Source organism: Cyprinus carpio, chromosome A17, assembly GCF_018340385.1.
Source record: "Cyprinus carpio isolate SPL01 chromosome A17, ASM1834038v1, whole genome shotgun sequence".
Taxonomy (NCBI): domain Eukaryota; kingdom Metazoa; phylum Chordata; class Actinopteri; order Cypriniformes; family Cyprinidae; genus Cyprinus; species Cyprinus carpio.
The window spans coordinates 6,111,854-6,125,086 of NC_056588.1; the positions used below are offsets into that span (position 1 = coordinate 6,111,854).

General features: G+C 37.7%; 1 protein-coding gene across 2 annotated transcripts in view; it reads left to right on the forward strand.

Moving 5' to 3' along the window:
• Positions 1–13,233, forward strand: part of LOC109078101 (protein Smaug homolog 1-like) — a 39,269-nt gene that overhangs the window by 310 nt on the left and 25,726 nt on the right. The window contains exons 2-3 of one of the 2 annotated variants that reach the window (XM_042773712.1): positions 1,526–1,698; positions 2,844–3,447. In XM_042773712.1, the coding sequence (XP_042629646.1) occupies positions 3,252–3,447 (196 nt within the window). In that variant the 5' untranslated portion in view covers positions 1,526–1,698; positions 2,844–3,251. Of the gene's footprint in view, positions 1–1,026; positions 1,699–2,843; positions 3,448–13,233 lie in introns of those variants that run through there. The other variant, XM_042773713.1, reaches the window with a different exon arrangement.

Here is a 13,233-nt window from a genome sequence, read left to right on the forward strand (position 1 = left end):
TTGCACTACACGCAGTTCACCACAAGATGTCGACAAAGACTAGATTCTGTATTAGGCTGCATTCCAGTCTGTCAGCTGTACTGACGATCAGTCTCTGATTCTCTGATAGTGAAATGCATGTATGCTTAAATCCAGTTTTCTTTTAGGTTCCAAGTGATATCTGATGATATTCACCTGACCTTTTGATCTCCTCTTATACAGGAAGATCTTTTAACGACAGTATATCTGTCTATTCTGGAGTTCATGCAGTGCAATCTTGTGCACTACTGTTAAAAATATAATTTTAAGTGTAATGCAGCAACATGTTTTAGATGACGTGTGTCTGTATAATTTAGCAGCTGTATTTCTTTTCTCATGGTTTTAGATTTATTATATATATATCCAATGTAAAAATGAAACAACATACTTATTCTGACCTGTACTTATTTAAATATATAAAAGAATAAGTGGTTATACAAAATTATATTATATTTTAAATGATTAAAAACGTCTTGCTGACAAATGGGTAAAACCTAGTGGTTTTAGGTGGCTAAGATTGGTAAAGATTTAAAATGACAGTTTGTACTTTGGGACTGCACTGTGAGCCTTAAACAGAGTCTTTTTATGTCTAATAATTATGTCTAAATCTAAGGATTCTTGTTCTAAATATGCAAATATGCATAAATCCATAAATAGTTAATATATAAGTGAGCGACGTATAGCCAATTATGGTGTCCCATACTCATAATTTGTGTTCTGCATTTAAGCCATCCAAGTGCACACACACACACACACACAGCAGTGAGTATTGAACACACACACCGTGAACACACAACCCCTGCAGGTACCAAGATTCGAACCCGCGACCTTTTGGATACAAGTCAGACTCTCTATCCATTATGCCACAATTTATTTTCTGGAATATTCTCCTATATATTCTCTGATCCAGCTGCATCAACTTCTTTCTTTCTTTCTTTCTTTCTTTCTTTCTTTCTTTCTTTCTTTCTTTCTTTCTTTCTTTCTGTCTATCTGTCTGTCTTTCTGTCTGTCTGTCTGTCTGTCTGTCTGTCTGTCTATCTATCTATCTATCTATCTATCTATCTGAATACGAACTGTGGTAGAGCAGCGCCATCTCATGGACGGAATCCACTACTACAGCGCGCCTCGCAGCGGTTGAAGAATTCAAGGGCGGAATCGAATGTATCCCAGTTTCCTTTTTCGACACTTTGTAACCCACTTTCAGCGCGTCACAGTAGGTCAGAATCTTCCCTTCTAACAGAAACATCCTCAGACTTCGACGGGCAGGACTTGTTAGCTTTCCCCTCCCCTCTAAACATTTCAAACAAAACTTCCACTCCATCGTCCAGTTTGATGCGAACACCACTTGGACTCTTTTTCTCCCCCCTCCCCAAAAAAAATTCCCTGATCCCCGGTCAGTTCTCTCCTGTAGGATAAGCAATACGATCTGCTCCCCAACTCCGTTCTCTATTTTTGTGCTTCCTTGTGCTGCCAAGCCCCTGACGTAATGCTCCGTGTTAATTATTAGCATGTGGGAAGCGATGCCGAGACTCTCCTCTGCTGCTTAAACAAGAGCGACTGACTGCGGGGAGAAAAACCTCGTCAAGATGGCCAAACACACTGACCCAGAGTGAAGGGGCACCGCTCCCCGTCCCGTCCAATCCTGTCCTGCGACCAGCACCCATGCAACTGCGCCTTTAGGTGAGTGACTTCTGAGGTTTTTACTAGACCATTTTAAGCCTTTACAGTACAACCTGGGTTGCCACATCTCTTGTCTTAGCCTTTTTTTTTTTTTTTTTTTTTTTTTTGCCACAGCAGTAGCTTTCTGTGGGAACTCCGACTATGAAAAATGGAAATCAGAAAGCGTCTGTTTTATTAAAAGTTTTGGGTCGTTAATTAATAAACGGAGCATTTCGATTGATTTAGGTATGGTAACCCACCAAACTGCGAACTAAGTGTGGGGAAAAGCTTCATATGTAAAGGGTTGTGAAAATGAAGACTTAATATTGTGCACTGACTTACAGTAGGGAGTCGAGCAACAATTTTTGGGAATGTTCTGGACAGTAAGTGACTCCGCTCGGTTATTATATGAGACGGTCGCTTGAGTGCCGTGAATGATAGAACCTGAAAACCTGCGTTTATTTTTATTTATCTGATGCTTTGGAGGTAAGTGTAGGCTATATATATTTAGTTAAACCTACAGGACAAAATATATTGAGATTGCATTATTCCTGCGGAGTTCCCAGTTAATAGTTCATCTGCGAATAATCACTAAAGAATCACTAAATTACGTTTAAACTTTCTTATAGGCTATACGCTCGTGCCCGCTAACGTCTCTCGCCTCTCAGACAAACTTCGTGTTTGATTCATCGAATGTCAGACTCGAGTCAGTAAACTAAAACTATGAGTCAGTGCATAGAAATTGTAGTGGTTTCACGGACTGAGACCATGTGATATTTGCCAACTGGTTATAAATGGTTAACCTGTTCGAGTTTCTTCTAAGAAATATCAGGTCCGTGTCATTTTCATCTAGATTCTAGAAGACTCAAGCAGCAGGCTTGTGGCGCGTTTCCAAAGGCTTGTGAAACCAGCAATGGGGTTCAAAATATGTAGATTACACAGCTGACAGTCTAATAGCTAGTAGACTACCAGCTGGCCAAACCAGCCTAAGGTAGTCAACCTGTTTTTTTTTTTGGAACTAGTTATGGACCTACCTTGACCATAAACGAGCATCCAAACCACAATTGCCAGCTTTAAAATGACATTTTCACCAGAGCTTGATTTTTTTTGTATTTGTATTTCTTCTAAAATGTGGACTGTATAATCACTACTCCTTACTTTCACAGAAAGAAGATTTTCTCTGTGGACAATGCCATCAAGACTAAAGCTGGACAGTCACTGTATGCAGGAGGAAAGCTGAGGAACGTCTTGTAAGCCCCAAGTGGCCAGAGGGTTGGAGAGCTCCAACGAATACCATCTCAAAATCTTCAAACAGGGATTCCCTACCACTAAACCTAACTCCGAAACCCAAGAACGAAGATGCGATACATTGGTACCCACTAGCAAATCTCATCTCAAAGGGCTGTTTTTTTCTGTCAAACCTCAAGTGAAGGTGAAAGCATTTTTGGATACATCTGCGTGGTGATTCTCTAGTGAGCTGCGAAGCATTGTCATTGGGTTGTGGCCATCTCTATCTCTCGCTCTCAAAGAACCCAATCGCCAAGTCTTGGTACCGTGAGCCTGCCCACCAGATCATGATGTTTCGTGACCAGGTGGGAGTCCTCGCCGGCTGGTTTAAGGGATGGAACGAGTGCGAACAGACGGTGGCGTTATTGTCGCTCCTCAAGCGGGTCAGTCGGACCCAAGCACGCTTCCTTCAACTCTGTCTGGAGCATTCCTTGGCTGACTGCACCGAGCTGCATGTTCTGGAAAGGGAGGCCAATAATCCAGGTTAGTACAGAGGCTACCACCTTTTTCTGCCAGTGCTAACCACATGCGAGCAGGTGGATTTGAGGTGTACCTGTTAAGAGCAGGTGCCTAGGTGTCTTTTAATTTACCCATAGGTTACGTCTTATAGATTTGTGGAATATAGATTTCATTTCTGTATGTAAAAAACATAATGTGTCATGTTGTATCCAAAGTGTTGAGCTAAATTTGAGGGAGCGCTTCAATGTGGGTGTGTGACCATGGGAACTATAATACATTGGAAACCCAATAGCCCAATAAAGAAGGAGCACAATTATTTATGCACAGGAATAAACAACCAACATGCTGAGCTGAAGGCCTGTGGATATTTAATACATGAAGGTTAATGTACAGTAAGAAAGTACTGTTGCATATTTCGTTCTTGCACTCATACACACTCTAAAACCCGAACATGGGATTCCCATCAGGGTTTATAGTGGGCTGGGACTCATAAAAAAAGCCTCCTTGTGTTTTGCAGTGGTGTGTGCAATATATTATATGAGGGATTTTAGTGCAGTTCTGTCATTGTTATTCTAAAACATCAAGATGAAGATATCAAAGAAGAACTCATGAAGATTTTAAAGTGGTCCTCACCCTGGTGTGTCCACTGACATTAAAAGCAGCTGACAGGGTGCAGCCCAACTGAAACTTCTGGTCGGTGTATTTCTGCTGACGGACTCACACGTTCTTTCTCTGATGATGAGTTACTAGTTTGTTATTGCATGCTTGTATGTGGTGGTGACCTTTGAATCCACTGGAATGAATGAATCCACTGGAAATGTGTGTGCACCGTGTCTGTCTGTGCATGCCTACCTGTGCGTTTCGCCTCGGGCTATATTATACAGTTGTGCCCATATCAGCCAGAGCAATATCAGCTTCCTATTACTCACCAGATGGCAGGGATTCTTTGGTTAATCAGCGTATTTTCTTTCATTCAAGCAGACGTCTGGTTTAGCCTGGGCCCTCATTAAGTATCTCAAACTGAACTCACTTCATGCGATTTAGTTGTTGTTTTCCCATGTGATGGTTATGTTTCGACTTGTTTAGCTCAGCAAACTTATAACCGATCTTACACAGATATTTCACACAGGTTTTGAATTTTTAGACTTGGGTGTGGTTTTGTATTTGAAGCCTGTTCAGGGGTTTCTAGGAAAGATTATGACTATTAAGGTGATTTTTTTTTTTTTTATAAAATGTGAGAAAATATGGTAATGTAATATTATAATGTAATTAAGTTGGCAAGTTAGCAAAATGACTGCTTCTGTAGAATTGTATTGTAAATGGGTAATTAATTATTAACCTATTTTATGTATTTACTATGCCGGAATCTAAAATATATAATATTTTTAAATAATATAGTCGGCATATGAAATAATTCAAATGCATGTCTATATATGTTATCATTTTTATTGTTGATTTGATTTGAAAATAATTTTAAATATATTTTTATTGTTTTAACGTAACAATTTTATAATAAACCAAAATTATATGTACCAAAATTATGTGTAACAAAGTTGTGGAAACAATGTTTTGTTACACAAAAGAAAATGTAGATGTATTATGTATTTTTTATGTTTAAAATTTTTTTTTTTTTTTAAATTTAACATTAATTTCAAAATTAATCTTAAAGTTCTTGTCTTAAGATTGAGCGAATGATTGATACATACACACACACATACACACACACACGCATGTAATTTCAAAATACATATTGTATTGTATTTACACACACACACACACACTTTTTAATTATATGTTTGTATTGTTTTTAGTTATTTTAATAAGGTTTTATAGGTAACTTATCATTATGTTTTAGTTATTTTAAATAGGTTTTATATTTTAATTTTATTTTTATTGTTTATTTATATGTTAGCTCTCTATTTATTTTGATTTCTCTCTCTCTCTCTATCCCCTCTCTCTCTCTCTCTCCCTCCCCTCTCTCTCTCTCTCTCTCTCTCTCTCTTTCTCTCTCTCTCTCTCTCTCTTTCTCTATATATATATATATACCAATAAATGATATACATAAACCAATAAATGACCACATTAAGACATTCCCATTCATTAGAACAGTGTATACAGAGTTAACTTGCAGTTGGAAGTTGAGTGGAAAGATGCAACTCTTTGGAAAGAACTGTGCCAATGAGAGGAATCCACAATGACCTACTTATTTCCCTCTGTGAAGGAGCTGCCTTGTTCCCCTGACCCAAATGATGCAACTTATTTGCCTCTCATCTCAGCATCACACACTGAAACAAAATGCATGTGTGTTTTGCAGTTGAGTCACAAGTCGTATTGCGTATATCATATTCAGTTTCATGTCTTTCACTTTAAATGCTAAAAAGGCTATTTTTGCCTTGGTAGAGTTCACATTTGCTCAGCGCTTCCTTTATTTAGTTATATCAGTCTTAACCACCATTGGAGGATTGGTTTAATTTGGCATCTATGCGATTCAGAATATATGAAGAAAGTGAATCCAAAACACAAACAAGGTTACAGAATGCTTAGGTTTTGTTGTTATTAGATTTTTTTTCACCATTACAACTAGCATGGACATTAAGATAAAACAAAGAGCGTGTGTATATTTATGTGTGCAAATGAGAGAGAGTGGATGTTTGATGGAATATTATTCCTGTCTGAGCTGGTGTTTAACCCTTGGCCCTTTTTCCGCCCCTCCACCTCACAGCCCAGAGGCAGCAGAGTCCGGACAGGAGGGGCACTGTTGTTATGAATGACTGACTTCATACCTCTGTGTGTATATGGGTGTGTGTGTGTCCGTGTGTGTGTGAGAGTGTTTGAGATGATGAAGGCTCTCCGAGTTGTTTTTCAAACATGGTGGCCTCTCTGTGAGATGCATTGGAATTTACCTTCAGAAATGTCAGACACTCATATATCTAAACTGAACCAGCTGCACTGAGCTGACACTCCCTGTTGTGACAGGAGAGTATTGGTGTTTACATATTGAAATTTCTAAATAGTGTTTTTTTTTTAATCCTTGTCCCACAATCATACAGTAAGTTTAATGTCAAACTGTAGAACTATGATAACTAGTGAAATACAGTGTAGAGCTGACATAACATGGCTTTAGTATTCAAGGGTTTTCAATGTCCCACAATTCAGTTTATATATTGGCATGTACTCATTATCAAAGCATAACATAGTTAATTTTACATTTATGTATTCTGCAGATACTTTTTTCCAAAGCAACTTATGTTCCATTGAAAAAAAATGTATATGTGAAAATATAAAACTGTATAAGTGATATGATTATCACTATGTCATTCTTTACAATTTCGAGAATGAATCCCACATTTATATGTGGATGTCACTCCCGAAACTTTGCACTGTGTGCATGGCCGTTGTTTCTCTTAGCAGCATGAAAAACAAAACTTTTTATTCAAATTCTGAATCGATATATATAGAGCCAAGAAAGTGTGCAAAGAGTGCTTCCTTTATAATCAATCACTGAATTGCTGTCTCTCATTTCAGTTTATGGCAATCTCAGAAAGTACAGTTGTAAGCAATGAATCTCTCTTAAATTCATTAAAGAATCTGTTTTTTACAGTACAGTGTCTACACCCTGTTTGTTTCGACGTGGGAAGTCGTGGCCTAATGGTTAGAGAGTCGGACTCCCAATCGACAGGGTTGTGAGCTTGCAGAATTGTGGGTGGGGGGCATGGGAGTGCATGTACAGTTCTCTCCAAACCTTCAAACTCTTCGGTGCACCACTGAACAAAACACTGTCGTGTGGAGAAGTGAGTGGTAGTGTTGTCAAAAGTGCCGGTACTTCGGTACCAAGTCGGTACTAAAAAAATTAAAACATTAGGGTACCAGGTTTTTTTAAGTACCGGTGGTACCGAGTACCCAGTCAACCCGGTTCTTGATCTATCCGAAAGGTGCGCAAATGCGCTTTCTTCATAAAACACTGAGACATGGCGACATCAAAAAGAGGAAACACACCAAACTAACAAAACACTTTAAAGACTGACTTCCAGATCAAATGAAAGAGTGCAAGCAGGTAAGTTTCACAGTGTTTACCATCCATTTATTTATTTGTGGCGCCCGCCACAATATCAAAATTCACGGCCACGAATAGATTTTCCAAAAGGCTTTGACTTCGTTGAATAAACATGAGCACTGCATGTGTCAAAGTCAAACCCGGCACGGGTGTTTTTATATCACTGTATTTCTGAAGGAATCCGACTGTCTTCAGAAAATTATTGATGTCATTTTCATTTCATCTTGCCTGTAATGCCTGAGCAGCGTTTGTGACCACAGCGCTTATTTGATTACAGCCGTTACCGGGGAAACCTCTATCTCTCCCACTCTAAGCACCTCCTGCTGGTAGAGAATGAATTTGCATATATATGCCGCCACAAATATAGTGCAAGGCTGTGGGAAACACCGTTTCTGTTATGAATATTATTAAGTATTTTAATTTGAATGTCGGATTGAAATGAATCAGAGTAGTTCATCGTTATAATAATGGTTGATGATGATATTATGATGATTATTATGAAGTTTCTTTATTAAAAATGTAATGTTCCTATAACTTTTATTTGGGTAAAAAAAACAGGAGGACATGATGATGTTTACCATTTTTACACACCAGAGGCTTTTAAATGAATTGCGAATCTAAAATATGCATGTTAGAGAATGTACAAATGGTTAACATCGTTTGTGTCATATCATCAGTAAAGCAGTTTCTGGGGGGTATTCTAGGAAAGCAGGTTATGTGACATATCCGGGTATGTTTAAGATTAAGTAAGTTGGAAAACCTCAACTTTCGGTTCCAAAAATGGAGGTAACTTTCAGGGTAGTTAGTAGTCATAGCACTCACTCTCTGAACTTAACCTGCTCCGGAGCAGGTTATGTTCCAGGGTTAGTTCACTTCAGCGAGCCTTCAGTGGGCGTGACAGATAGCACACAGCATTATATAATATTACATATGTAATAGCCTGCTTATTATTATATATATACTATATTAATATATTATAGATATTATATATATATATATATGATTTTTTTTTTTTTTTTTTTTTTTTTTTTTTTTTTTTTTTTTTTTTTTTTTTTGATATTAAGAGGAAGCACTAATATAAGTAATAAATAAGGTAACATTCTAATATGATTATTTCTTTTATTGCCATATATAAGAGTTATCTGTATAAATATATAAAACATTATGACAAGGTAATGTTTAACTTATAAATATTTATTTATTTTATTATTACAGTTATATTATCTCACACATGGATTTTCTATAATGTCTAAATTCTAAATCAAATAGTATCTGATATGGACTTAATATATAATTAGCATAAAACTAAATAATATATAATTCACATTCTCAAGGAATTAAAGATTACATGGAAAAAAAAAATCACGGTCATCAATTAGGTGGCGATATGCACTAAGCATGTAAACAACTAATGAACAAAAGAAGAAGAAAGAAACAGCTTGGTGCGCTTTTTCTTAGCGTCCGTTTCCATAGTGACTCGTCGATTCGTCGCTCTGTTGAGAATGTCTTAATCCAGGAACATACTCTGAGTTGAATGAACTTACTCCCGGACGCATTTTTGGAACCACATACCTCGAGTAGCAAGGTTTGGGGTTAATCAACCGAGAGTTCAGGGTTTAGTTCACGGTAAGTTAACCTGCTTTCTGGAATACACCCAGAATGTACAAATGGTTAACATCGTTTTTTTATTTTAACTTAGTTGTTATTCTTGGCTTTAAAATCCAAAAGCCCTTTAAAATTTAATATGTACACAGTTTGGATTAAATGACAGTATAGTCAAATTTTTTAATTAGCATAGTTTTTGTGTTTTGCTTTGGTACCGAAATTGGTAGCGAGAACCGTGGATTTTCACTGGTATTGGTACCAAATACTGAAATTTTGGTACCGTGAAACACTACCACCTCTGATTGGCCATTGTGTTCCAGAAATCAACAGATATGTCTGTGATTGGCTACACTGTGAAACACCTTTGAATAGAAACTTTTGATGCTCTTCTGAGCACAAAAACAAATACACACTGGAGCGTTTGCCAAATCTGTTTTGCCAATATCCAATTTTTACAGCTGTAACTAAGGGTGTTCTTGCTTTCGTTTGAGGGTGAATGATGTAACTCTTGATTATGAGCTTTGTGTTTTTCACTGCAGTGTAGAGTTCACTGCTCTCATCCACTGGCCTTGAGGCACACCTCCCCTAGTGACCAGTGCCCAGACCCTTGTCCTGTTCGGCCTGTTTGTTTTTTTTTCCTCTTCTGTCTGTCATAAAAACGTCAGTTAGCTGTTTGGAAAAGAAAGAGTGCTTGTTTCTGGTTTGGGTGTCGGTGTCGAACTGTTACATCGCACCCATGCATGAGCAAACAGTTTATTTCTGGCCCTCGCTGTGTTCTGTGAACTCATGCACAATCCCAGGGACAGCCATGGAGAACCTGCCAAATATATTCCTTTTTGCCCTGAATCAAACTTTTTTTTATAGTGTCAGCCCTTTCTGAAAGAGTCATTCTGAAAGGCCTTTCCTCATCTTCTCAATTGGCTTGGCCATTTTACAGTAACAGCACTTGAGCACAACGACTGGCCAGTGGTGACATTAATAGGTAGGACTTACAGTACATTTGGAGCACTTCATGTGAGCTGATGTTCGGTCTGTCATGTGATATGTAAAACTGAAAAGGTACTAGGGCATTTTCCGTTCAAGTTCCCATGCACTGCCAGGCTACTGGCCAGTTAGGAGTCAATAATGCTCCCAGTATGACCAATATTGCATCTCGGTTATGAACTGAAAGTTTGTTGGTTCAAGCCCTGCAAGTAACATTGAACCATCATTCACCAGTAGTCCCACTGAGCCCTTGAGTAAGACACCAGTTTGTTCTAGGAGTAAGGTTTCTCTGATAAGTGGATAAAATTGTCAGTATGATCTCTTTCACGTTGCTCTGTTGGAGTTTTTCAGGTTTTTTTTTTTAGCAATACCTGCACTTGATTTATCTCTCCCAATCTCCAGACCTGAAGACCCTCTCCTTCTTGTTCAGCAAGTCTTTTTGACTCTAGTGATTTCATGGCTTGTTCTTTTGTCGATGCACTTACCTTCAAGACTTTTGTTCATCTCTAAAACACAATTTTAGAATTTTAATGAAACCTGAGAGAATTTCCACCGAAAGTTTATTCCAAATAATGGATCATTACTGGTCATAACATCAGATTTAATTTATAATCAGTATACTGAAATATACATTTTCTATATTAATTACATTTCATCTTGTTTCTCTCATCCAACCTCAATTACCTGACATTATTAAATATTTACAAATCCTTTTGACCCAACTTTCACCATCCATCAGTTGATGGTCTCCACGTTTTTTTAATGAAATATTTAAGATTTAACATTAGATATTAATGTTTTGTTGTATATAGAAGCCCTTCAAAAATTCAATTGAAAAACCTTCAACAGAAGGACAGTGTAGTGTAATCAGCATTAGCATTGCCCTCTCAGACACACTTTACTTTGTTACCACTACTTGTTTCCCACTCAAGTAAAGTTGTTGAAACCCTGGCGCCGATGTTAACTTTAAAATGTCTCCGAAAAATGCTGAGTTTGGATGACATCAGCACTTGAGTCAGTCTGGGACTGGGTGATAACTTACTCATCACCTGTTTCTCATCTTAATGAAAAGCAAAATATGCTCATCTCAGCGAAAAGGAACAGATGACATGCAGGTACTTGAAAGGCATAAGATATATCTTCCTTTCTCCCTACTCATACTGCCTAACATTACTTCCCTTACGGCATCTCTGCTGCTGTTGAAGGAGACTGTGTTTAATTTGCAGTCTTGTCTATACTGTTGTGCTTATCTGCAAATTGGTTTGATTAGCTGAGACAGCAGTATAGTCTTATCTTCTTTAATGTTGATTGCATGCAGTATTCATACATGTTGCTTTTTAGAATTCATAAGATGCTTGTGTCTTGAAGTTTGCTGAATAAGATTTTCCTGTGAACATATTTGAATTCACGTCTAGCCCCAATCAGGATTCAGTCACATAAAGATTTATTAATATTTTCATTATGCCTGGAAAAACCTATTAAAATGATATACTAGTAGAAATGTGTCTGTTAAAGGGCACCTCGGATGCCCCTTTTTCACAAGTTGGTATGATTCTTTAGGGTCTTCATGAAATGTCTGCAACATACTTTGGTTAAAATTCCTCAATGGTGATGTTATATATATATATATATATACTGTACAATTTGTGAAAATATTTTGGAAATTGTCATAACTATTATTACTACTATTTCTACTGCAAGTAGTTTTTAAAATTACTTTTCCATAAAAAAATTGTATATTGTGGAATAATGTGTATATATATACTGTAGCAAATATCTTATGCTAACCAAGGCTTTGATCAAAAATACAGTAAAAACAGTAATGTTATGAACTTTTTTAGAGTTTGAAATCTTTTAATGAGTTCTAAAATGCAATTTATTCCTTTGATGGCAAAGCTGAATTTTCAGCAGCCATTACTCCAGTCTACAGTGTCACATGATCCTTCAGAAATCATTGTAATATGCTGATTTGCTGCTCAAGAAACATTTCTTACTATTATCTATGATGAAAACGGTTGTGCTGCTTAATATTTTTGCAGAAACTGTGATACTTTTTTCAGGACACTGACACATGTTCTATTGAAACATGAAAACTTTTGTAAATTTTTTAACGTCTTTACTGTCACTTTTGATCAATTTAATGCATATTTGCAGAATTAAAGTATTAATTTCTCATCTCCGCATCTAATGTTCTGCCTCATTCACGGTTTCATGGTCTTCCACACCGTCAGACCGGTTCTATAGCTTGCGCCATAGTGCATGCTATCAGTGGTAAGCTGTCAGTGCACGCTTGACTGCAGCTCAGAACAATGAGTCAGAAGACACGCTTGCTCTTCACGTACCCAACAGTTCTGTTTGCTTTACTGTATTGAGTGTGTCTCTCTTGTGAGGCTGGTGTCATGTCTCTTTGCAGCTACTGTTTAGTATGCTTTATTCTGCAGCTGGTAAATGCATAGTGCAGGGAGCTGCATCACGGTGCCACAATGCAGGACTTTGTTTAAAAGTGCTGATTGTGCTTTTAAGAGGTCAGACTGAGATTTTCCCCCTCCCACCAGTTCGTTCAGCTCCCTCTCCAGACAGTCGTGAAGCAGGAGTGGGTATGTGTTTGAGTATGAGGATGTGTTTCTTTAACTTGCCCTAAATGGGACGTTTTCTCACAGATCAGCCCTTATTTTTGCACAATTATATAATCTCCGCAAAGGAATCTCTGCTCTCTCTCCTCCAGGTACGGAAATAAAGATTTCTTCCGAATAGGAAAATAATGATCAGTAAATGAGGAGGGGGTTCAAGTAGCACAGTGGCCCAGACATTTCCTTAAATAGAGCTCTCTGCACTCAAATCCGCAGACTTGAGGCTCACATTCCAGAATAGCTCTGGCTGTGACATTCTGCGCCACTTGAACACACACATAACCCCTGGAACGTCCACAGGTAGACTAAATCGATGTTCCATTCCAGTGAGGCTTTTACAGACGCTACAGTCGTCGGATTACAGTGGCACTTCATGCCAGAGGTTGTCCCCAAAGTTTCCTTGAGGACAGAAAATCTGTGAAGGGTAATTTTAGGCAAGTTTTTCTGGAAACTTACTGAATTTCACTTGGGACTGTGAACTTGATGTTTTTTACCCTCTCATACTATTTTTTAAAAATCTCAGCTTTAACTTGATCA